Source organism: Idiotropiscis lumnitzeri, chromosome 4 (assembly GCF_059441095.1).
Source record: "Idiotropiscis lumnitzeri isolate Australia: NSW breed Sydney's pygmy pipehorse chromosome 4, RoL_Ilum_1.0, whole genome shotgun sequence".
Classification (NCBI taxonomy): Eukaryota; Metazoa; Chordata; class Actinopteri; order Syngnathiformes; family Syngnathidae; genus Idiotropiscis; species Idiotropiscis lumnitzeri.
Genome location: NC_142394.1, coordinates 30,278,869 through 30,302,439, shown reverse-complemented (window position 1 = coordinate 30,302,439; position 23,571 = coordinate 30,278,869). Strand labels below are relative to the sequence as shown.

The 23,571-nt window shown below is 44.4% G+C and overlaps 3 protein-coding genes and 1 non-coding gene across 5 annotated transcripts; all 4 read right to left on the bottom strand.

The window, feature by feature from the left end:
- Positions 1-148: 148 nt before the first annotated feature.
- On the bottom strand, positions 149-6,480 carry haus6 (HAUS augmin-like complex, subunit 6). The gene is given in 17 exon segments (XM_088295185.1): positions 149-1,128; positions 1,628-1,763; positions 1,849-1,935; positions 2,367-2,499; positions 2,982-3,060; positions 3,349-3,445; positions 3,531-3,660; positions 3,901-4,085; positions 4,146-4,319; positions 4,395-4,446; positions 4,525-4,587; positions 5,340-5,484; positions 5,548-5,680; positions 5,767-5,845; positions 5,928-6,023; positions 6,111-6,240; positions 6,371-6,480. Coding segments are annotated over 16 exon segments (2,190 nt in total). The 5' UTR covers positions 6,236-6,240; positions 6,371-6,480; the 3' UTR covers positions 149-652.
- Positions 2,802-2,932, bottom strand: LOC148339154 (small Cajal body-specific RNA 8). Its single transcript, XR_015843027.1, has one exon.
- Positions 6,481-7,153: 673 nt separating the features above from the next.
- plaa (phospholipase A2-activating protein) lies at positions 7,154-12,969 on the bottom strand. Its single transcript, XM_088293869.1, has 13 exons — positions 12,721-12,969; positions 11,591-11,784; positions 11,173-11,394; positions 10,800-10,967; positions 10,005-10,140; positions 9,764-9,933; positions 9,496-9,647; positions 8,795-9,014; positions 8,616-8,681; positions 8,475-8,546; positions 8,290-8,397; positions 8,045-8,209; positions 7,154-7,807 (listed from the first exon to the last, which is right to left on the bottom strand). Exons 1-13 carry the CDS (start codon positions 12,879-12,881, stop codon positions 7,239-7,241), a joined length of 2,403 nt encoding a protein of 800 aa, XP_088149995.1. The 5' UTR covers positions 12,882-12,969; the 3' UTR covers positions 7,154-7,238.
- Positions 12,970-14,088: 1,119 nt separating this feature from the next.
- rcor2 (REST corepressor 2) lies at positions 14,089-22,494 on the bottom strand. Of its 2 annotated transcripts, XM_088292351.1 has the most exons (14): positions 22,302-22,494; positions 20,869-21,021; positions 18,763-18,819; positions 18,174-18,254; positions 18,047-18,099; positions 17,805-17,966; positions 17,610-17,734; positions 17,096-17,162; positions 16,787-17,026; positions 16,635-16,712; positions 16,479-16,536; positions 15,897-15,964; positions 15,669-15,818; positions 14,089-15,504 (listed from the first exon to the last, which is right to left on the bottom strand). In XM_088292351.1, exons 2-14 carry the CDS (start codon positions 20,990-20,992, stop codon positions 15,166-15,168), a joined length of 1,602 nt encoding a protein of 533 aa, XP_088148477.1. In that variant the 5' UTR covers positions 20,993-21,021; positions 22,302-22,494; the 3' UTR covers positions 14,089-15,165. The 2 variants fall into 2 exon arrangements, with proteins under 2 accessions (XP_088148477.1, XP_088148476.1); XM_088292350.1 differs by lacking the exon at positions 22,302-22,494 and having other exon boundaries at positions 20,869-21,031.
- Between the last annotated feature and the right edge of the window lie 1,077 nt (positions 22,495-23,571).

Sequence of the window (23,571 nt, the reverse complement as noted above, 5' to 3'; positions counted from 1 at the left end):
TGTGAACATTTTATTCATTATACAAAAATGGATGCTGATTCTTCGAAATGTGTTCCTAGCTTCCTCCATGGACGAAAGTGCCATTTGACAAAATAGAAAAGGTACAAATGTAGCTATTAAAAGTCATTAAATGTAAGTTCCAAATGTGTACAATTGAGAAAACAAATGTTGAACATTTATTATCTACAAACATGTGCATTAATCCCAAAAAAAACAAACTCACTGAACTCATTTTGAAATACAAACATTGTAGCGCAATTGTATTTCCTGACTTGGAGTCTAAAAGCACAGATAACATTTGAACATTGCATCATCATCGTTCAATTCATTTGTCTCCTGTACACCCGCATTTAAAAGTAACAGTTTTAAAGAAAGCAAAATGATGTCTTGCATTGGATTTTAACAGCAGCAATTGATTTTTGATCCGGCAGCCACTTAATGAAATAGGCCAGACGTCAAATGAAAATACTGCACAGTCACAAGCGTGTTTAAAGGTGAAAACATTTTGAGGAAACAATGAGCCGCAATATGGTGGACGGGACAGTTGTGAAACATTGAGTTGACACAATTCAGACAACACATGTACTGTACACGATAGCAACGCTGAATGGTTCTCATTGTCCATCATTTCATCTCATTTATTATTATTTATTTAATAAAGTGGTTGGGTCTTGACCAGTATGTCAAAGTCCAGTCGGGCAAAAACAGCAGGTGGCAACGGTCACTTTCCGCTTGCAGCCGTAACATCACAAGCCAACTGAAGGCGCTCATGTGAGCCGCCATTACACGAATGCTCCAAGTTTCCACGACCGGACTTCAGCACCAACTGCGGCTCGTCCAGGCAGACGAGAACGTCTTCCCCGTCGTCGTCGTCGTCGTCGAGGCTCAGCAGACTGTTGTAGCTCAGCAGTTGGGGCAGCGTTTCTTGTTGGATGTTGATGGGGGTGGCCGTGCGGCAGGAGCTCCAAAACAACTGCGGGCTGCTGCCGCAACTTCCAGGCGGACGCGCGACACCGCTGCAAGGCTTGCGGAGGGGAGTGAGGCACCCCAACAAGCTGTCGCTGTACTTCTTTGCGTCGTCGTCATCTTCCTCAAGTGCCTTTTGCCAGGAGCTCTTCACGTCCTCAACTACAAAACGGAAAAATACATTAAAAAAAAAAAGAAGTCATGTAGATTTCTTTTTTTTTGTCCCCTGTGACCAAGGGGCAGGCACACCAGAAGGAGCAAAATTCATTCAAGTATAAAATCATGACAGTTTCATTCCTTTAAATAACGTGCGTTTTGCGTGATTGATTGGTTCAAATGAATCCACATCTATTTCGATTAGAGACCTCAACTTAAAAAAAAGACACACAGACATTTATTCATTGTGTTGATTCCAAATAAGATATTTGTCAATATCAGTTTGGAATTTTTGGGAAAACGGTCACCATTTTTGCGGGGTTTTTTTCTGACATGCCACGGACAAAATCAGTCATTTTCAGACAAATTTTAATATCATCCAAAATATTGAGAGTTTTCTCAGGCTACGATGAATGTTTTCTCATCTCTCTCCACAAAAATTTGGGGAGATAGTGGCTTGTAAAAAACCCGCAATGTCAGAAAGGAAAAGCAGCAGCCGACTCACTCAAACTCTCGGGCGTGCGTGGAAGTTGCTTTCTCGTGTTGAAGGGATCTCCATGGAGAATGTTGAGAATCCCCCCCAGTTCCAAACCTGCCAGTCTGCCTGCTGCCAGACTGGGTGTAGTTAGAGCATCTGCAAACTTTGACAGACGTGTTAGCACCACATTGCCGTTACTCATTTGATTTAAAAAAAAAAACAAAAAAAAACATAAAATGACAAAAGACCTGGTCAGCGAGGTTGTCACATTCCAGGTCTAATATTGGCTTCATCGTCATCTTGGACTGACTGCAGCCCAAAGTCGTCACCGTGGCCTGTGATCAGGGTTAAAAGAGTTTGGGAATTAAAAAAAAAAAATAAATAAATAATGCAGTTATTTGATGTCGTTTTGATTTGTAATATTTAATTTGTTTTAATAGCAGTTTGTAGTTTTAGTTTTAAGAAAAATGTGCATCTTGTGGGGTGCAGGGTGGAAAAAAAATGCATTGTGCAGTAAAAAAAAAAAAAAAAAGTAAAACCGCCATGCACATAATATTGCTTCTAAAGTTTGGACGCATTACATCTCAAACATCTTCAAGCCAGGTTGGCCTCGTTGCCAACTTCTAAAGTGAAATTGTGGCACGCGATCAATTTGAGCAATTTAAGTTCCAAAGCCCAAACGACGGGTGGATCTTCGTTCTTCTGGCCGTGCTGCTAAATAATTACTCAAATTAAATTCATTCAAAGACAAAAACAAAGACGACACCTGCGGCGGTTCAGGCGTCCTCTCCTGAAGACGAGCGGGACGCATGTCAAGAATCCATTCGAAAGACGAGTTGAATCCGGAAGACTTGGCGGCCGCGTCCCCTCGCGGATGCTCTTCAACTGCAACGTCAACTCTAGAAGTGCCACGTTAAGGAAATTGCAATTTTTCACTGACAATGTCGTCTCCTCACTGTTGGAGGTGGTACGTGCGCACACTGCTCGAGCCCAAAGTAGCAAACGGAGTTGGGTTAAAACATATTTAGCTCCGTATGGCAAGAGCAGCCAAAGACAACGGGAAATACGGGACGGCCGCACAACACTAAGCTGCAGGCTGCGTGACGTAACGTGCATGTTGTCATTTTTTTGTCGGTAAATGTGTGAATTTTGCACTCAAGTCTTAAGCGTTAACCCAGAGCGCTGAATAACAATGATAAAAATGTGTCTGCTCCGTATCTGTCTGTGGTGATTTCTCTCCGCTCACCACAGTCATCAGAGAGCACGGACAATCTGGGGAGGACTAGTGATGGACAGAGCACAGCTTAGGACTGCCCGAGTATCTGCCTCCCACCACACAAACATGCAAAAATGTTTTTTTTAAACAGAAGATGGCAGTTACCTTTCAAAGTCTGAGGGAGAATTGTCTTGGATGCTTTCATTCACACTCTGCGCCAGTGAACGACACTCTGAAGACTTCTCTGGAAGTTTGCAAAAACAACAATGAGTGATGCCGGAAACGCCTCCCGCAATGTATCATTTTTTTTTACTGAGACAACAAAACTTACATATTACGGTGAAAAATGGACTTCCAATTAAGTGTCAGTAAAACTGTCAATTTTGTTTGTTACTTTCAAAATAAAGGAAGTCATGAGTAACTTTACCAGGTTACTGTTCAAGTCAAGTAATCCATAAAGAAAGTTAGTTTTTCAAGGTAACCGTGGCAACACACCCGAAGGGGACCCCAATCGTCATCGGCCGCCACTCACCGGGGAGCTTGGCAGGAAACTGGGAGAAGACGCAACTGCTGTCGAGTGCTGCGCCATATGACGGGCGAGGCATTGGCGTTGCAAGAAGGCCAAGGACCTACAAAAAAAAGAAGAAAAAAAAAGGAATAAAATTCAATTAAAAAAATAAATGTAAAAAATAGTGTTTAAAAATGACCACTCACCGGATCGTTATTGAACAATGAGACGAAAGATTTGCCTTCCCGCAGACCCGCCCACTTCTCGTCCCAACCCGCTTCCAGCTCTCTGATGACACCTCTCATTTGGGGAATTTCCTCCTTGGAAATCTTCAGTCTAGTTCAAACCGTGAAAACAACAAAAACCTTTTGATACAATGTATATTAAAAAAGAAAAGAAAAGCACAAGTGCTAATGCTGAAGTCAATGTAGAATGCCAATTGACATGCGCAACGAAAATTACCATCATGGTCCAGTAGTGACATTTCTTCATATGATGAATATTGACAAAACTCACAACACAAGGGTAGCTGCAGATGCAAACGATGTGCCCGCCTCCACAATGGCCGTTGTTTACCTGAGCAACTTAAGTTCCTGCAGCTGGCAAGCCAACTTCTGTTGCAGTTGCTGCAACTGCGGCAGGCTGAGCCGCGCTGAGCCACCGTGCGGCTCCGCCTTCAGGACGTGCAGGGAGTGGTTCAGCAGCTCCAAGGGCCACAGGAGGTTCATGTGGCCGTCCTCGTACGCTTTCCCCAAGCTCAACTGCCAATGACACGTCGACGTCACAACGCTGCGTCAGTCGCGAGCGCGTGCCGCACTCACCTGCTGCGAGGGCTGCTCCAGCCTCTCCAACAGGCTACGGGGAATTTGGAGGCGGCGGCCGGCGCCATCTAGCGCGTGCTGGTCCACGTCTCCGGCCAGCACGCTTTCCAACACCGTTCGGTCTGGCTCGGTGGCCGACAGCATTCCGTCCACGGTCGCCCACAGGGATCGAACCTGAAAGCGACGATTTGCATTTATTGAGGCAAAATAAAAAACGCAGACCAATTTTTTTTTTTTTTTAAACATTACAATTTCTGCTTTATCAGCGGAATCTTCTTGAACAGAATCACCAACGTGCTGTCTGCAAAGTAAAAAGACGACTGACTGACCGGCACATTATCATGCAAGAATAATAGCAAGAAATAAGGAAGGAACCTACTTGGGTAGCTCGTCATACTTCTTGCTCTCAGCTCTGAGATCTCGCATTGAATCTGTGAGGATCCTAAAAGACAAGACAAACACGTCCAAGAGAAGAAAACAATTCAAATAAAAAATAAATCACAATTTGATTGTTCAAATTTGATCATCCAGCCCCAACAACTGATTGGCTCTCCTCCTCTTACTTCATATATTAAAAAAAAAAAAAAAGGCCTGGCCGATACGATCGAAAAGTATCACGAAAAGCATCGGTCAAGAGATATTGAATATTTTTCATCTTCAAAATAACAACCTGTATGAGAATGGCTACATTTAGGTAATTTATTTTTGAATGTAATATTTGACCTTAACCAACTATGAAAGGTCAGTTTAAGATTAAATTAGTCTTTATAAACATGACATGCTTAGAAAGGCTGGGAAAAAAAAGAAAAGGCAACAAACGTGTTTACATAAGTCTATAGATAATGATTTGATTTTTTTGAACCTATATAATATAAAAAATAGATTAAAAGATATCAATTAACAACTATAAAGAGGAAAAATACCATTCAAAATAGCTGGTAGTAAAACATTCTTACGTGCTCCAATTGCCCTCTTAGACGCCACGCTTAAAGCATGCATAATGAGCTCAGGTTTATATCCCGATTTTTTTAAATAGATATTTCCATTGCAGTTTCTCTTAATATTAATCAGCTGTCTATTGCGCGATAGATAGATAGATAGATAAAAACTTGCCAAAAGCAACACATAAGTTCAAGTTTTTTTTTTAACACCAATTTAATGAAACAGCTTAAATCCAAACACCCAAGTACTCACTTTACTTTTTTCTGCACTTCCAGAAGAAAAAGATCCTGGAGTGCCACATGCTCCCAAAACTTTTTTCTGACCACGCGGCATCGCTTCACCGCCATGTGACGCGAAGATGTTGGTTTGAAGACGGTGTCTGCAACCCAGCTGTCATCTAAAACAAAGAGTTCAAGATAACGCACAAGAATTTCAAAAGCACCGCTGAATAAGAGCCTACCTGTGGTGAATGGTCTCATTTCCTGCTGCATGACATACATGACTAAATGGACCATCAAGCTGGTGAATTTGGGGCCACCGGGCGAGAGCAACAACGATGCCAGAACTTTGGAGCCTGTGTAACCAGTTTCAACCTAAAAGGACAAAAAAAAAAAAAAAAGCATCATGAAAATTTGAGTGCAACACGACTTTGGCTTGCCCAACACTTTAAATTCCTCACCATTATTTCTTGCAGCCAGATGCAGGTGGCTTTGCGAAACTCAGCATCTTGTTTAGCAGTACAGGGAGGCCAGCAAAATCTTTGAAAATAAACAAATAAAAAGTAAGAACGAGTCCATGAAAAAGAACCCACAGGGACGCACGTTTAGTGAATCTCCTTACTTGTATGTCTGCTGAAATCGAGTTGGATCGAGTTTTTCCAAAAGGAACTGGATCACAATGTGGAAGGCATCCTTGTTGGGTTTCTCGAACATATTCCTAATGACGAACATGACAAGAAAACCATTTCAACACTTGCCACTGAAAGACTGTGCAAAGGTTTCATATGCCAACGGGAAGACTTACGGCCCGAGTCTGGTGTGCTTTGAGGCGTTTGCAAACAGATGCATTCGCTTTTCAGACTGCAAGCCAAGTGCGAGGAGACAACGCCACAGATTGGCGCCGTGGTCTTTTTGCATTTGGCTCGCCATCGTTCCTTCGATGGAGGCGGAGCAAAGAAAAGGCACAAAGTCGTCAACAGCCTCGTTTTGCTTCGACAACAGCGAATAAGTTCGCAGGTCAACAATAGAATTCGACGGTCGTCAGTTTAAAAGGACTTTCCGTACCTTTCTGTCGAGAACTAAATCAAGTACTTGCGGCATTTAAGCCAACCGCCAAACTCCGCAGTTGGTGGTTAATACCCGCCCGGTTTTATCCGTCAGTGGCCGGATGTTGTCTTCTTCTTCTTCTGCTGCTATGGTGGTAGGCAGCAGTCGATTTACATTTTACACAGCGCTCCCAGCGGAGTGGAGGGACAATGCAGTACATAACACCAACGTGGGGAAACTAATCGAAGAAATAAGCAAATTACGTCATATCAAATTGTACGATGCATAAATGCTTTTTTATGCCTCTGATCGAGTGGATTTTTACATTATGCTAGTTTATATCAGGAATAAACATTTTATTGTATTAAGAAAAAGCTTCGACGTTTTCCATGAAAAACGGGGACAGGGAAACCCCCCCCCCCAAAAAATGAAATCACTGAAAATGATAATCTGTGGTGCAGAAATGCAAATACGTAAACTTGGTGACTGTCAATCCACCACTAGATGGCAGATTACGTGTGTTCCTAAATTGTTTGTCAGTAGCAATCATGCTCATTAAATTGCCTTTCCCTGGTATGTTTCAATTTTTTTGACACTGTCATAAGTTGTCAAATAATTCCTAATAACATCTTTTTCTCAGTGCGACAACATACTTTTATGAATCTTTACACACAATGGAATATTAACGATGACTAGCGCGGGGTCCGCTTCCTGAGATTTCCTCGTCGTCTCACATGATTAATGCACATCTGCTCAAAGCCAAGTCCACTCAAATCTACTCAAAGGCCATTTGCAAATGAATATGTAGAATGCATTTATTGCAGAACATACAAGTCAATGTTTCCACCGAACAGCTCGTCTCCGTCAGATTTTTTTTATACATTTGTCATTGCAGTTCTTTTAAAACCAGTTGACAACACTCGCCAAGCTTGGAGGGATTGGATACGGATAAGTACCGGGAAATTTGTGCGCCGACCCCCAGGGAGCGGGCCAGGTCCCGGGCCGTTTGGTCGGAGGCCACGGTGGTTCCCAGAGCGACCAGCAGCCGAAAGACGGCTTCCTTGTCCTGAACGGTCTCAAGAGCTCGGCTGGCCACGGACAGGCACTGGGCTTTGGCCTCCAGGTCGGGTTGGTTGTGCAGGCAGCCGGCGTAGTTGAGCACCAGGGTGGCCAGAGCAATGTGGATGTTCTTATTGCAGACGGCGGCCAAGTCGGCCGCCCGCAACAGGACGGCTTCGCGCTGGGCCATGAGCAGCGCTCGGCCGTGCCTGCTGCTGAAGCAGTTGCACAGGATCCGCAGCGCCAGCATCTGATTGGCCGCGCGGCCCTCGGGCCTCATCAGGCTCAGGAGGTGGTTGCACAGCTGGACGCCCTCCGCCTCGCCGCACAGGCTCTCATTGACCTGCGGGTGGCGCACAGCCAGCCTTAAAATGTCCAGGACTGGAAACACAATATCTAGCCAGATGGAGAAGAAACACTCATTTTCAGATTGGATAAAAACTCTCACCTAAAAATTCAACACTAAGATATAATATGATCATGCTCTCTTGATTATGTTAGGCCAGCAGAGAAGGCCTTGACCGCCCATCACTGTCGCTTGCTAGCTTGTAACTATAAATTTCTCCTGCTCACCCCAAAATAGATAGGACATTTGTGAAAATGAATGTGGGTAGTGTCAGCGATGGCATCTACCTTCAGGCCAGTGCGAGGCCTTCCAGAGGAGGTTGATCTGTTGAATGGTTGGCGGGCACTCGTCAGGCCCGCAGACGGACGCCAGCAGCCTCTCCAGACTTTCCAAGAAGTCCTCCGAGAGCTTGTGCTCCTGAGGGGCGCCCGCGTTGAGCTCTTTCAGCTTGCCTGGTTGGAGAAAAGCAAGAAGAATCCACACTTGACACCAAGAGGACACGGGATTTTCATTGGCAACCAAATGTGCTCACCAACAATTTGTGAAATATTGGCTTGCTCAAAGGTCAGGCCGTCAGTCTTGGGGAAGTAAATGTTGGCGCTTTTCTGTCTCAGCGCGACTGAGGAATAAGCACCTCCACCTGCCAAAGGAAATCAAATGAAAATCTTCATTTCGGTTTTGGCTCTTGTTATCCGCACCGGGTCGGTTGAGGAAGACCTGTGAAGGGATCCGCCACGCCTTGAGCAGAAACTAAGTCAGGACCAGAGCCGGGGATGTATCGACCCGAGCCTGGAGAGATGTTTTAAAGCCGTGTCAATAGGGAACCGAGATTCTCCGTTTTGAAGCCAAACATGTCACCTGTGAAGGGATCGCCTCCAAAATTCGGCCTTCCGTCCGTGGACCCCGGGATGTAGCGAGCTCCTCCTGCCGGACGGACAAAGAAGAACAGTTTGAGGCAAGAACAAGGCGCCTGTGATCGAACAATGTCGACAGCAGTCCTGGAACTTTTCTGACGGAAAAGTGCGCGTCTTTCTCACCCGTGAATGGGTCGCCACCGGCGGGCTGTGCCGGTCCCACCACGTGTCCTTTGGTGTTTTCGATGATAAAATTAGCAACCTGGTCCAAGAACATGGGGCTAAGGTCGTTCTTCTGCAAAAAGTTGTGCGCCGTCAGCCAGGGGTCCTCCGATACGTTGTAAGGCAGCTTCATGGACGGCCCGCCCTCGTTCACGTCAATCGTGAAAACGTAATCGTACTCCTGCGGGCGGACGACATCAAGCGTGAAGATGGCGACGCAATCGGAGGATTTGACAGCAATGAAGTCAACCGAATTGCCATTTTTATCCTGACGTTTCCATGACCCAAAATGAAATGTTTAAAAATGTCATTTTTAAAGGTTTATGAAAATCGAGGCTGCTCCATCTACAAAAAATACATATTTTCTGTTGTGTATTCAATCAAGTAAAATGGTGGGAATCTGTAACGTATGAAACTGTGCATGCCACTAATGAATATTTTTTTTTTTGAATGAGGCTGTGATAATGTTCAAGGGGGGGCTCGAGAGTTCTTTGCACATCAGCTTGCTCCTCGATATTGTGCTCCGCTTGCATGAGCGTCGTCTGAGGTAGTTTTTTTCCTCTCCCCGTCCTGCTGGTGATTATTTTTCTGTCTCTTGGACGAGCTGTGTCTGTTCCATTTTGTTCTGGAAAGTTTTGTTCTCACCAAACACGTGGCCTCACCTTTCCTTCATACATGACACTTTTGGAGGTTTGCTGATTGGAGCCACCGACCACATCTCCAATTTTCACCCAGCGACTGTCGGTGACGCTCCACTGGTACGCCTCCACCTTCTGCCCATCTTTAATCAGCCGCGTCTGTCCGTCGCGATTACCTGGGACGTCAAATATGATCTCAAAGATATTCCTATAATATTTAATGCGAGCTGAAAAAGGCCAATTTGGAAATTGAAATATCAGGGAAAAAAAGAAAAAAAAAACTTTTCAGTACCAGGCTCGTTGAGGTGTTCCGGTCCAGGAAGCTCCTCGACTTTGATGTCGCCGAGGTCTCCCGTCTTGGGGTCGATGGTGGCATTGGAGAGCTCATCCTCGAAGGCCTGAAGGTCCTGAGAGCTCGCCACGCGGCCCTCGGCCTCCGTAAACACTCGGATGATGCCGTCGCTGCGGCAGGACCAGACCGTGAGCCAAAAGATGCAAAAAAAATAAATGAAACCCTTTTTTTAAAGCGTTACCTCGCTCCGACAGCAATGTCACCATTTGGTAGAATGCAGCAGCACCACACAGACTGCGCAGGCAGGCGGATAGTCTGCGTACACTCGCCGCTCTTCCATATTCGCACGGTTCGGTCCTCTCCTGTGCTCACAAAATCTAATGCAAAGAGCACAAAAGATAAGCAGGGACGGCAACATGTCACATTACAGTGAACCCGTTGACTGCAAAACTATATTTAATATTGCATATTTAAACACTAAAACGGTTCCCAAAACCATATCACCACATCAACGTGATGCCCTCTGGCAGGCGCGACAGATGCATCAAATCAAGGGCCAATAGACTGACAAACAGTTTCTTTCCAAGAGCCCTCGCCATTCTAAACTCTCACACACACACACACACGACCACCCTTACCTTGCAGAACAGCAACGTGATGTGTTTTTATACATCCTATTCAATATTATTTTCCGTTGCACTAACTATTCTCTTATTTATCTCATTTATATATTTAACTGAATTATCGTTGTATTGCACTGGAGAGGGGAGCTCTCTAATCTCGTTGCACACTTGAGTACAATGACAATAAAGGGATTTCTGATTCTGATCAGTTCAAGTCCAATAGCTTAATGCTAAGAGATAATGCAAAATGCAATGGATGGGCTACTCAAAATTAGCATAGCTGTTACAGTGATTAGCAACCTTCGAACAATTGCTACTTTACACACGTTGAGCCGCAACACATCCAAACAGATGCATTTGCTCCACTTGAGCTCAGTGCTGCATTTTGAAAATTTAATTTGGGCCAGACAAACCTTGACTATTTGGGAAGACGGCAATGCTGTAGATGTAATTGGTGTGACCGTAGTACACCTGTGCACATTCGCCGGTCACCAACCACCTCCTGATGCTTGTGTCATTGCTGCAGGAGAAGAACTCTGAGCTGCTGATCACCACAAGCCCCCGCACACAATCCTCGTGACCTAAAACGGAACAAAAAGCCATTCTCCTGATTATGAACGAACACTGGCTGAAAAGGAGATTGTAGCGAAAAGCCTTGAATAAAAGCCGATAGTTCACAAAAACAAATGACTTTGGTTACATCATCTTCGCAAACTCTTTTTCAGAGGTCATGGAGCCATGACCGATGCCGTCAGTAACACCATGAGCTGACTTGCGTACACGTACCCGTAAATGTCCTCTCGCATCGTCCTGCTTTCCAAAGCTTGATGGTTTTGTCCGCCGATCCCGAAAGCATGAGTCCTTGCTCGGGCAACATGGCCACAGCCCACACCGCTGCCGAATGGCTCTGCAGCGTCATCATGCACTTTTCGCTCAGCCATACTTTGGCGGTGGTGTCCCAAGAGCCACTCAAAAGTGTCCCGAATTTCCCCGAAGATAGTGTACAAACTGCGGACATACAACATTTGAAAGGTGAGCCAGCACATATGGCGCCTAATTATTTATTCAATTTATTATATTCATATAGAGTTCAAAGATATCGTTCCCTATTCCTGAATCAGGATATGGTGAACTGTATTACTTCATGCAGTCAAATGAAAACTAGTCAAATGGATAGAAAGTGATTTCAAACAGTCGCGCTCACCTGTGTTTTTGTGACCTTTAAGAGTGTACAAGGGCTGCGGTTGGTCCACGGTGAATATGCAAATGTCATTATCGTTCCCCCCAGTGGCAATGAGTCCTCGAGGATACATTTCACTCGGTGCAATGATGCATACGCACGATACAAAATTCGAGTGACCTGACATGCATTGCATCTCCGCAAAACCATTGTCGGGGCTGTCAACAAAAAAGGAAACATCAAATTAATTTCTGTGTCATCAGAAAGACAAATGCGCTTTCAGCTGTTCAGTGGACGGGATAACAGTCAACACACAAATAAGAAATGAAAACGCTTGCAAGGAGCATGATCAGGACGTCGTGAAGTTACAAGGTTATGAACACTCTTTTACAGCATCATATTAAATGTTTACACACCACTTCTCAAATGCCAGGTTTTTGTGATGTCAAGAGAAAAAAAACAAGACCAATATAATTAATTTCAAAACAGTTTCCAGCATTAATTTGGTCGGCACAATACAGTTGACGTTTTAAAAATAGCGATATTCTCAAGGAAGAAGAGGGAAAGTAAAAATATTGTAAAAACTGAGATCATTGTACACACACTCTTTCTATCAGATGACAAAATGGTTTGTGCTTTTCAGGGCTCTTGGTCTGATGAATAGCATTCCAATTAACTTCAATATGGAAAATTGATTTGATAGCTTGTCTAAATCACAGAACGTGTCAGGTTTAATTGTACTTTCTCCATATTCATGTGTGCTCCTAATTAAACCGTGAAACATGTTAGTGAAGTGTAATTATTGACAAATACAACGTGTATTATGCTTTGAATTATTTTTTTCTTAACCTCAACAAAATGGACTACGACTTTGCAATAACAGTCGCTTTGTTGAATGACATTCATGCAATATAGAGTAAAAAAGTACAAAGTAAATTACGTCCAGGACAATAACAAGGGCTCCAACTGAATGAATGACAAAGCTAATTCGAATAGCCCCTTAAAAAAACATTCGAAAATAAATTACAGAACTTTAAAGCGGCACGATAAAAAGCGCTTTATCGGCTTATTCCTCGTGACGGCTTTATGGACGTTTAGTGCAACAAAGTCACTTTCTGTGCTGATTTTAAGACTAGCATGCTAACGCTAGCTACCTAGAGTTTGGGACCCAGATCCTTCCGGTCCGGTCTCTGGACACAGAGACGAACGCTCCTTCCGGGAAAGCAGCAGCTGTGAGCCCCCGGACGTCCATTTCATGGCCCGGAATGGAGCACCTGAGTCTGTAAGAGTTGGATGACGCCGTGTTTTCCTCCATTTTGACGGTGAAACCCAGAAGAAGCGTGGGAACTCCGACTCGACAACGCCGAGAGGGGCTAAAAGCTAGCGGAAGCAGAATGACGTCATCCAGGTTTCCGCTCACCAACACGACCATTTATTTTGTTTTTATTCAAATATTTTTATTTCAAGGGTTGATTCAGTTACGCAATTCCACACATATGGGCTATAAACATACTCGCCGTATGGAACTGCTCAAGGAGGGTGTTGGCCCGTTGCTAGGATACGTCAGCGCATCCGCCATATTGGATGGGGCAAGAGTATCTTTAACTCAGATTAGAGAATCCCAACACAAATCGAAATGTAACTATTATGAAGATTCATTCTTTCTCCCTAAAATGCCAAATCTACATTTAAGCATCCAACCAATGAAGTGTTTTACAACATTTTAGGTAGTGTTTACAGTTCCTAATTTACTGTCGCAAAACATTCCATTGATATTGAATTGGTTCCTTTTACAACCAGTCCATCACAGTTATTGTTTTGAATTCAGTAATTATTTACCGAATAGAATAGTTCCGTCTACATTCAAGATTCAGAGATTTCTCGCAGTGCAGCCTTTCCTATTGAATGCTCTCTCAGTCCTTTATTTGGGGGAAACTGTCTGATATGCATGACAAACGTTAGCTAAGCAACTAACAATCACGGCATTTAGAAATGATAGTAATGGCCACGAAAAAGACAAATTATAGTCGCAAAATAATGTTGTAATGGTCAAACACAACCAATATTGTTGTTCAATGTCCTGTATGAACATCTTCACCCACCCAGTCAATTTGACACATCAAATATGGCGGCAACGTTGCCGTAAAAGTCAGTGTGAAAGGCGTTATCTGCCTCAAGTACTCGTTTAAAAATGAAAAAAATAAGATTATCGGCGAATAAAATAAAACAAAAACAAAATAACAACAAAACACTACCTTCACGTCATTTGCGAGGAATAGAGCAGACGACGATTCGTGCATTTGCCATTGGCCCCTTTTCATCACTTATCTTTTGAGATGACTCTCCAAAAGGATGAAAACAACGCACTCGCACTGACGACACCCCAAATCGTCGCACACGTACGTGATCAAAGTCCGTCATTATTCGCATTGACAGACCTTGTTTGAATACATCTGTAATGTCCGTCTCCAATTAGTGTATTTCCACTGCACATACATGCAACAAATACAATAACTATGAAATGAAATTAAACTGTGGTCATTTCTTTATTCTAGAAAAACAAAACAAATGGAAACGTAGAACAACTTCTCACATACAGGATGCACTAGCAGTTTTTTTTCTTTTTGCATGAAAAGGAAACGTCAACTTCAGAAAGGCAAACCAGCTTCAAAGCCAAACGTGATCCCAGTCGCGTTTGCTTTACACTTAAACATGCTACCAATCCATCGAAAAACACCAGATTCACTGCAAAAATTTGGATAAGGTTCCTGTATCAAAACTTAAGTAGCAGCTGTCATGAGAAAGTCAGTCTTTTTTTTTTCTTCTTTTGTGCTTTTAAAGCGAAAACTGACTTTGGCTGAATAAGTTGAAGGAGACGACTCACAACTTAAAGTCACACACACAAAAGGCTCCTTAGTGCTTTGTCAATAATAATAATAATAATAAACAACCTAAACTATTTTCTATCGAGTCAAAGTCTAAAAAAATTTAAAAATAAAAAAATCTCCAGTTTATACCAGTAGGACATGGCCGCAAGAAGCGGGTGAGAAACTTCATTGCTCTTTTTCCGCTCATCCCATCCTTAAAAGTTTCACCTCAGCTACGTATTCAAAACTGGTCAACATTGTACCTGCTTTTCCCTCTTTGAGGCTTCCAGTTGAAACGCAATAGCTGTTCAAACCTCAGGGGGGAACGGTTAGGTAGTGTTTGGAATTTGGAGCAATTAAATGTGTGTGTGTGTGTGTGTGTGTGTGTGTTGAATAGCGGTGGTCTGGAGGTAGGTGTGACAGTGCAGCTATAATACAAACACTTAAGCGCTGACATTTTGGACCAGCGTGCTCCCAAGACGCTGTGAATACATTTTGTTTTTGTGGATCGAGGGCTGCAAATCGCCAAAAGCGGAAACTTTCCATCGGAACAAATGGGGATGAAGCGGGAATTTCCAAAAGTGAAGGGGGAGGGGCTCCGAACTGGACCGATATGTTTGCTTGAACATCAAACCTTTCACATTCTCAATTCCCATTCATTCGCATGGAAGGTTTTCAATTTGGATTATTTGCAAACTAACATTTTGTAAATTTCCCGGAGATGTCGCAACCCTAGTGGGAGTTGGCCTGCTCCACCTTGATCCCGACCAGCGACGGCGGCATCTGCATGGCTGCCGAGGGCGAGGAGCTGGGAGGAGAAGCCCGCAGGCCGGCGCTTCCCGAGGAGGTGACGGCGGGTCGGATGAGGGGCGGCGGCGGGTGGTTGTGAGGGGCCCGGTTCTGCAGCGGGCGGGTTTGCAGCGGCGGGGGCTGGCGCAGAAGGCTGGGAGGCGCCGAGGGCGGCGCCGGGCGCAGCAGCGGTGGCGGCTGGGACAGGGACGAGGGGGTGTGGCCGGAGGAGTGGGGCGAGGAGCTCCCGGTCGCATCTGGAGGAGAGTCCTCCATCTTGACCTAGAGAAAGAAATAAGGAGGAGGAGGCGGAGGAAACAATAACTATCTGTGCTACTGTTCACAATTCATACAGACTTTGACTCGGGTCAATGAGTGGAGACCAGAGGTCAAAGCAAACATGGTGAAGCCGCATCAAGTTGTTGAGCGATTGTTGCCTCGCTCACCTCGTCCTCGTCTGCTCCCCCTTCCGCGGCGGCCACCATCTCCTCGCCGCCCCTCCTCAAGTCCCGGGTGGCCACCTGCTCGGCGGCCCACTCCCTCAGCACCTCATCCAGGTTGAACCTGCGTCGGTAGCTCACCAAGAAGGAGCTCACCTACCGACACGGGAGCAAATGAGAGTGAGCGCGCGTGTGTGTGGGGTGGGAATGAAAAACAGATCCAAGGTGGCTCACCTGAGCGGACGTCTTGTTTCCAATTACTTCGGCGATGGCGGTGAAGTCTTTCCCGTACCGGCGGATTGCTGCAAAATGGGAAGTGACGCTTAAGAGTGACACCCTACTCGAACACTTTTTTTTTTTTCTACTCGATGCTACGGTGGTGTTTGTTATGATAATACTCAATTACATGTATTATTGATCATCTGTGAAGAATGCTAATTACAGCTGTTCGGAGAAACCAAGAGAGGACATTTCTCTTTCTCTGCACACCGCAATGAAAACATTTATTCTAGTCATGTCATTGCTATACGATGTTATATCACATTGCAGAATGTCAATTTAGATTTTTGTCATTCCAATGGGGGTGATGAGTAATCAGATTACTTTTTCAGGTTAACGATATTGTCCATAGGTCTTCGTCCTGTCATCGATTCTCTCTCCTCTGCGTGGAGATGAGGTTGTTCCAATTCTTTTCTTTCATTCTATGTAGTAGTCATGTTTTTGTCAAATAAAACAATTATCAAGCGTTATTTTTTTTTCTTTCTCCGTGAGCCTGGAACAGATGAGCGGCATTTCCCTTCCCTTCCATGCGCTCACCTTGTACCGCCAGCAGCTGCTCTTCTGTCGTCCAGCGAGCGTTCATCTTGGGGGTGGGCTGCAAAAAAAAAAAAAAAAAAGAGCGCGTCACTTCGGAGGAAACGGTTACATCATCTCAGTTGGAGGCGGGAAAAAAAAAAGTGAAGAAGATTCTACCTCAGTGGGTCTGAAAGTGTCGACACCTTCATTCAGAGTCCCTTTCAAACTGCTGTTGCTCTGTTTAATACTTTGGACCTGAAAGAGGAAGTCAAGAGCGCGTTTAATGGGCCCGCAGACGGAGGCGGGCTGTGAGACGGGACGGCCGTCACCTGTCGTTTGAGTGACACCAGCTGCGTGTCCAGCTGTCTTATCGTCAGCACGCCCGAGTCGTGCGAGGCCGACAGGGACGTGATGTCGGCCTGCTCGAGATACATGCCCTTGGGTGGCCGTCGGCGCGCTCGCAGCGGATGGTGGCGGTACTGGGCCCCGATGTTCTCCTTCTTGATGGGGCCGGAGCGACCGGGCGTGACTTTGTCCGAGGCGGCGCTGTTGGAATTCTGCTTGGCTGCCTGCTCGCACGCACGCATGGACGGACGCATTTGTTTGGTGCTTTTTTTTCCCTTTCCCTTGATGCTCACCTCCTTCTTAGCGTCAAGATCAAAGTCACAATCGATGGCGGGATCGCCTTCCTCCAGCTCGTCATTGCTAGATTTGAAGAAAATTGATTTCATCCTTTTAGTATGTTTTGAAAAAAATGTTTAAATGAAAATAGGACCAAACTATTTGTCATTTTGGGACCAAAATCGCAAATGCGAGATTGTCAAAGCAGTTTTTTTTCCCCAAAGGGCTCAAATCATTTGGGGGTCAAAAAATGCATTTTTATAAACGCAATTATACATGAATATAAAATTATACTTTGACAGCAAGTAGTTTTTGAAAACTTGAGAAAGAACTGCCCCGCTCACAAAACCGCTTTCGTGTCTGTGAATTATTTTTTTTTGGTATCATGGCATTTTCTGTCATGATTGTTTTTGTCGCTGAATATTGTGAAGAAAATCGCAAATTAAATCGATATTCATTTTCAGAAAAATGGCACAACAATTTATTCCCAAAATTGTTCACCCCGAACAGAAAAGCACTGCTCATTCTCACCTATCGTCTTTCTCCCTCTTGCTGACCAGCCTCCTGGCCTGCCGGTCCATGACGGAGGTCCTGGTTCTTGTCTTTTTCCAGCTGTAGTAGTACTTCACCAGACTGGATATCAGTTTGTCTGGAAGCTGCCCACACAACGTCGAATCAGATTTGGGATGCATTTGGCTGAGTCAAGCTCACGTGATGACGTCTCACCATCTGCTGAATGCGATGGAAGCTCTTCCCGTGGAAGCTGAAGGCCTGCTCGAACAGCACTTTGTCCTCCACCGTCCACTCGTCGGGGAAGGGCGTGAAGTTGGCCAGGTCGGCCAGCGAGCGCTCCACGTCGTGCTTGTGCCACAGCAGCATGCCCAGCGCCTGGCGGCGGCGTTCACACGATACGCTCAAAAAAAAGGTGCCGAGGCTTAAGTTTTCAACCGCCGTCGGCTTTGCTCTACCTGCTCCATGTTGTAGCCGTGCTTCTCTTTGGCCATCAGGATGTACTCGTCCACTGCGTGTGACAAGACGATGAGCGACGGAGACACGCGGCAAATACTCACCAAGCGTCAAAGAGCGAGCGCGTACACATTGCATCCGACAGCTGAGTGTTGGGACACCAGACCAACATGCTGCGCTGGTCCTTCTCGTGGTAACGGGCCGGGCTGTCTGCAATTCAAAGCAAATTTCAAAATCGGTGATCCGCGTTCGACACAGTCGTGACATCGTCAGTTTCCCGACTGCTGTGGTACACGACCCGACTCAACCGGGCATGACGTCAAATTCATTTTCCCTTGGAAACAAATTGAAGTGACATGAAGCCATTCTGCCCCCCCCACCCCGACACCCCCAAAAAAAGCCACTTTTTTTTTCTTGCTTTTTTTAAATAAAAAAATATGTCTAAAAATAAAGCATAAAAGAAAATGGATAACAAAAAATAACAATTTTTTAATCACAGTTTCATAAATGATTAAAGGCATTTAAAATGAAGTCTTGGTCTTTGTTTTAATCTTTTTTTTTTTTTACACCAATATTTTTTGGGCTTCTACCACAAATGAATATCAGCACCAAATATTGGTTATTATTGGCCTCTTTGACAATTAATAATCTGATATCAGGATATAGAGCTGGAGTCGTACGATTGGATGTTATTTACTCTTGTTTATTCTCATGTTACCTGGTTTGAAGTCCGGGATTTGGGCCTGGTAGTCTCCTCCCACTCGAATCATGCTGTCTGTGGAAGAGCGAGAGAGAAAAAAAGGAAGAGCTCAGAGGAGGATGTGGGCGTGGCAGACAACGCGGCCGCCGTTCGACAAGCCGCCGAGCGGGACGGACGGGCTTGCCACAAGACAAGAGAGCGACTAATCCTTCCTTAAAAAAAAAGCGTTACATTCCACAACCGGAACAACCCATTTTCATTCACGTTCGAATGATCGAGAATTATGCTCAAACCGTCTTAAAAACTTGACAATCGCTTTTAGAGACCAGCTGATGAAATCGGCCGATATTAGGCTTTTTCAAAAATAATATTCGGCTGAAGTTTTGCTGATATCGGTCGGAACTTTGATGGCTAGAACATTAAAGTGGTTTTCTGTTAATTATATCTTTATACATTCTCTCTTATGCCGACTAAAATTCTGCGTGCATTTGGAGAGTAAAGAGAGGATTCATGATTGGACTGCATTTCTAACTCAATCAGGATGTTTTTAATGACCGTCTTCAAGACGTCGTGTCTCGAGGTCTACCTATAGAGCACCAGTCAAAAGTGTGGATTGGTTTTTTTTTCAGGATTTAAAAATGTCCTGAATTGTAGATGAATACTCCAGTCATGAACATTATGATGAAATATTGATACAAACAAAAATGTTCTTCAAAACAGAATGTGTTATCGTTTCGATTGTTCAAAGTTGGACCTCGATAATCGCTTTGGTATTTTCTCAGTCAGCTTCATGACGTGAACGACATTTAATGACCTGCTATGACTTCTCAATTCACAACTCGAGTTAACTGTTTGAATTTCTTGACCTTTGAATGCGTTTGAAACGGTCGCTTCAGTGACGAGGCGGAGTTGGCATACAGTGACTGGCCCAATTTCAGTTCTGTACTCCAAGAATGCACAAATACCCAACTAAGCAAGGAAAAATTAGTCCATCATTACTTTAAGAAATGAAGGTCAATTAGTCAGAAAAATGTTAAGCTAGTCCAGAGCAGCCCAGATAGGAGCCCACCTAAATGCTTCACAGAGTGAAAGTCGCTCATGCATCTCAAGTTTTCAGAGAAGCCTGCTTGATTCTGGACCTCAGGGTCCAAACCACTTCGGAGTTCAGAACAACTTGAGGAAGAGCAAAGCTTTGGGCCAAGGGACACAAACAATGGACATTAGCGCAGTGGCAATCGGTCCGTTGGTCTGACGAGTCCAAAAATCTGACCACCGGCGCCTCTGGGAACGCCCTCCGAATGATGAAGAACCATTTCGAATGATGACTTCATCAAAGTGATGGCGAGGATGCCGAGAGTGTGAGAAAAGCAAGAGATGCCTTCTTGGAAGAATTGCAAATCTCAAATAAATTTTGGTTTCAACTTTTTCCGACGTGTGGCTGCATAGTCTGGATGACTTGAGTATTCATCTACGATGTAGGGATAAAATAAAAACGTGAAATTTGAAGGCGTTTCCAAACTTTTGACTGGTACTGCACATGTTGATAACGTTTATCGTCATGCTTATTGTGCATTATTTGTGTTAAAATTGGCGTGTTTTTTTATTTTTTTATTTCTAATGCAACTCTGTCAAAGATGACATGTTTAGACATGTGAAAGGTGTTTCCTGTTTTTTTTTTTATTTTGCAGTCATCACTTCATGGCAAAGAAAAGAATGGAGTGGGACGTGTGTGATTTCATGGAAGGGCATCATGCATAAATCATGCATTGCCACTAACTTACATAATTTTGCTTGTGTACTTCAATTTTTTTTAGATTTGACATTTTTTTTGTTATGAAAATAAAAGCGAAAAAAATATTGTAAACATTCAAATTCCCTGCATTTAATGCATTTTTTTTGTTGTAACGGACCCCAAAAAATTAAGTGCTTTTATTTATTATTTACACTTTAAAGTAATTGGCTAATTAATGTGTACCAACTTGTAAAAATCCTTCTGTTATTTAATTCAACTCAATTTTTCATTTTTGAGACGGATATTAGGAAGGAATCGCACTTTGCTAACTTTGATGGCACAATGTGAGTTCAAGCCAGAATGTGTGTGTGTGTGTGTGTGTGTGCAGGGACCATGAGCGTGCTCCTCATCGCTGCTCTCCTCCTCAGAATGTGGCTGACTGTTGCCGTTGGTTACCGTCTTGGCTCTACTCCTGGACAGGACGCCGGCCCCGGAGCGCTCCATCACCGAGGGCATGGCTTTGCGAGACACCACCACCGCAGAGCCTGAACACATCCAACACTGCGCCGTTTAGCTTTGAAGTACAATACATTTGCGCTTATTCTTGCAACGTTTGCTGATGTTCAAAATATTACGTTGTACATCACTGTACTTGGGCAGTGAAAGATTTCTGGTGAAGAAAGTTTGAAAATCAGCAAACCAAACAAAAACATCTTGATCATTTCCATTGGATTAGCAGCCCACGTGACATGCTCCTGCAAACATGCCAAGACAACAACAAAAAAAAAGTGCACAATGCACAGCGGCCTTGTTATGCTGTCAAGCAGCCTTCCCCTCCTATGTCACATGAGGACACTAGCATCCAAACAAGTCACATTTGTGAGGAGGCACAAAAAACAAAACAAAAAAAATTATGAATTTTGCTTTTAACTTGCCCCAGTTTTCTACCACCTCGAAAAGTGTTTCAAAAAAATGAACTGTAGGACAACGCGAGGCTCTCTGAGTGGGTCTTTGTCTCCCACAATGCCCCCTCCTCCTCCCCCCGCAACCCCCCAACTGCAACAGCTGTCTCGACGACCCGAGTAATACTTCAAAATCAACATTTACGACCTTTTAGTCCATGTTTACGGCTGTGTGTGTGTGTGGGGGGGGGGGGGGGGGGGGTGACGAATCTACGGACAACTTTGTTTTTTTTTTTTTAATAACCACCAAAGGGAGAATTGCTGCGGTCATCCCGATGGTAGCCTCGGGTATAATGATAAATATACAATTTTTCAAAAAAATATATATTTGGACACAGTTGCCATAGGAAGAGATGTCACGATTTTAACTTGTTTTGGGTGCATTCGTGTTAAAATAAACACTTTTGTCGTCTTCAGCCCGCAATAAGGTCGAATGTAAATACTTGTGGCGCTGAGAAAGCAAATGGACAAATCGAGCCATAAAGCATCTCAACAATGAATTATCTTTTGTTTGTGGTTGATGTGACAAACACAAGTGCATCTCTTTTGTTTTCAACACGCTCAACTCAACGTCGCCCCGGCAGCGACCGACTCTGGAAGTCGTAAAAAGTCGATTTTTTTTCCTCCCCCTGACATAAGAACTCAAATTATTTCCCTTTCGCCCTATCACTTCGCCTCGTTAGAAGAGAATAATTGTTTCCAAAGTGGGGCCGCAATGCTCCTTGCAAGTGCCTTGAGTGTTTATCCAAACATAGTTAGGATGCTAGCGTTAGCCGCTTAGCTTGTCGAGGCTAGCAACACCTCCGCGTTACATTAGTAACGTTTACTCCGAGTTGCGAGTCAACCTAACAGTCGCGTTGTACCTGCGTGCCTCGTTCCTCTGCCGAGCCCCAAACTTAGATGTGCCACTCTGTCTGGCACGGTGTCTTTGATAATCTTCTCCGGAGTACCAAAATAAAGACTTATTACCCAAAATTGACGCTTTAATTCCTCCAATTGAGTACAATGAAGTGAAGCGGCGGCGTGAAGCACAAATGGTAGCAGCCGGCGAGCCGCACAGCTCACTCGGAATTGGGAGGTGCTCCTCCGCCGCTCAATGCCTCTCCCAGGCTCCAGCTTCGCCGTTTGGTTTGAGGAAGAAGAAGTCGGTTGGAAAAAACTCACCAATGCTCGCCCGTCAGGCTTTTACGCCATTTGCATTCACGTATGTTGAAACGCAGGCATATGTGTCGAAGACTGCTTTGCGAACAAACACAACCACCAATTGGGGACTAGTTGCCGGTGTGCGCGGAGGGATGCTTCGAGTGTGCATCTCTGCTGAGCCAGGCTGTCCAGACTTGCACTGATGTATGCACGGTCGGGGAGTGTGTGTGCAGATGGGGGTGGAGGGGGGGGTCACACACAACAGAGTGTTTGCCTTTGAGAGGCTTTCACAAGAATAAACAATTTTATAATTCGTGCCTGATTCCAATTAGTGGCTTCTTTCTGCCTACACTATGTGTGGTCTCACACCTGACGCTGGAACACACGCACACGCACACGCATGAATACTCACATTCGCGGTCACACGCAAGCACGCGCCCATACGTGCACACACATAGACACGACACATACTTGCTTGCACGCACACACGCGCGCACACAACGAAACACGAATTCACTCGGACACACAAACGTGGTCTCTCTCTGGCCACCCCACATCCTCGAGAAAATTCCGAGTTTTCTGCCATTCATGCAGTATCCTTGGAAAAATTCTGCATACACAATTGCTCTGAATCCAAACCCTTTAGGAAAGTGTTTTAAGTTAAGAACATTTAGATTCTTACAGTGACCATAAATTAAAATCTTTACTTTCACACTCCTGCGAGCAACCAACAGGGCTGGGATGTCATTCTTTATCATACAATCCACAGTCATGGTTTTATGAACTAAAACACACGCGTACCACACACACAGAAACAAACCTAAGTAAAGAGCAACGTTTAACTATTGTAAATTAATATGCAGTATGCAAAACAGTGTCAGCCATCGGTGAGAATTGATCACTCTGCTTGGTCGTTAGCTTGCAAATTGGTGCCCGAATTTACAAGTACACTCTGGGACAGTACAAAAAAGGCAAAGGGAAATTGCTTCA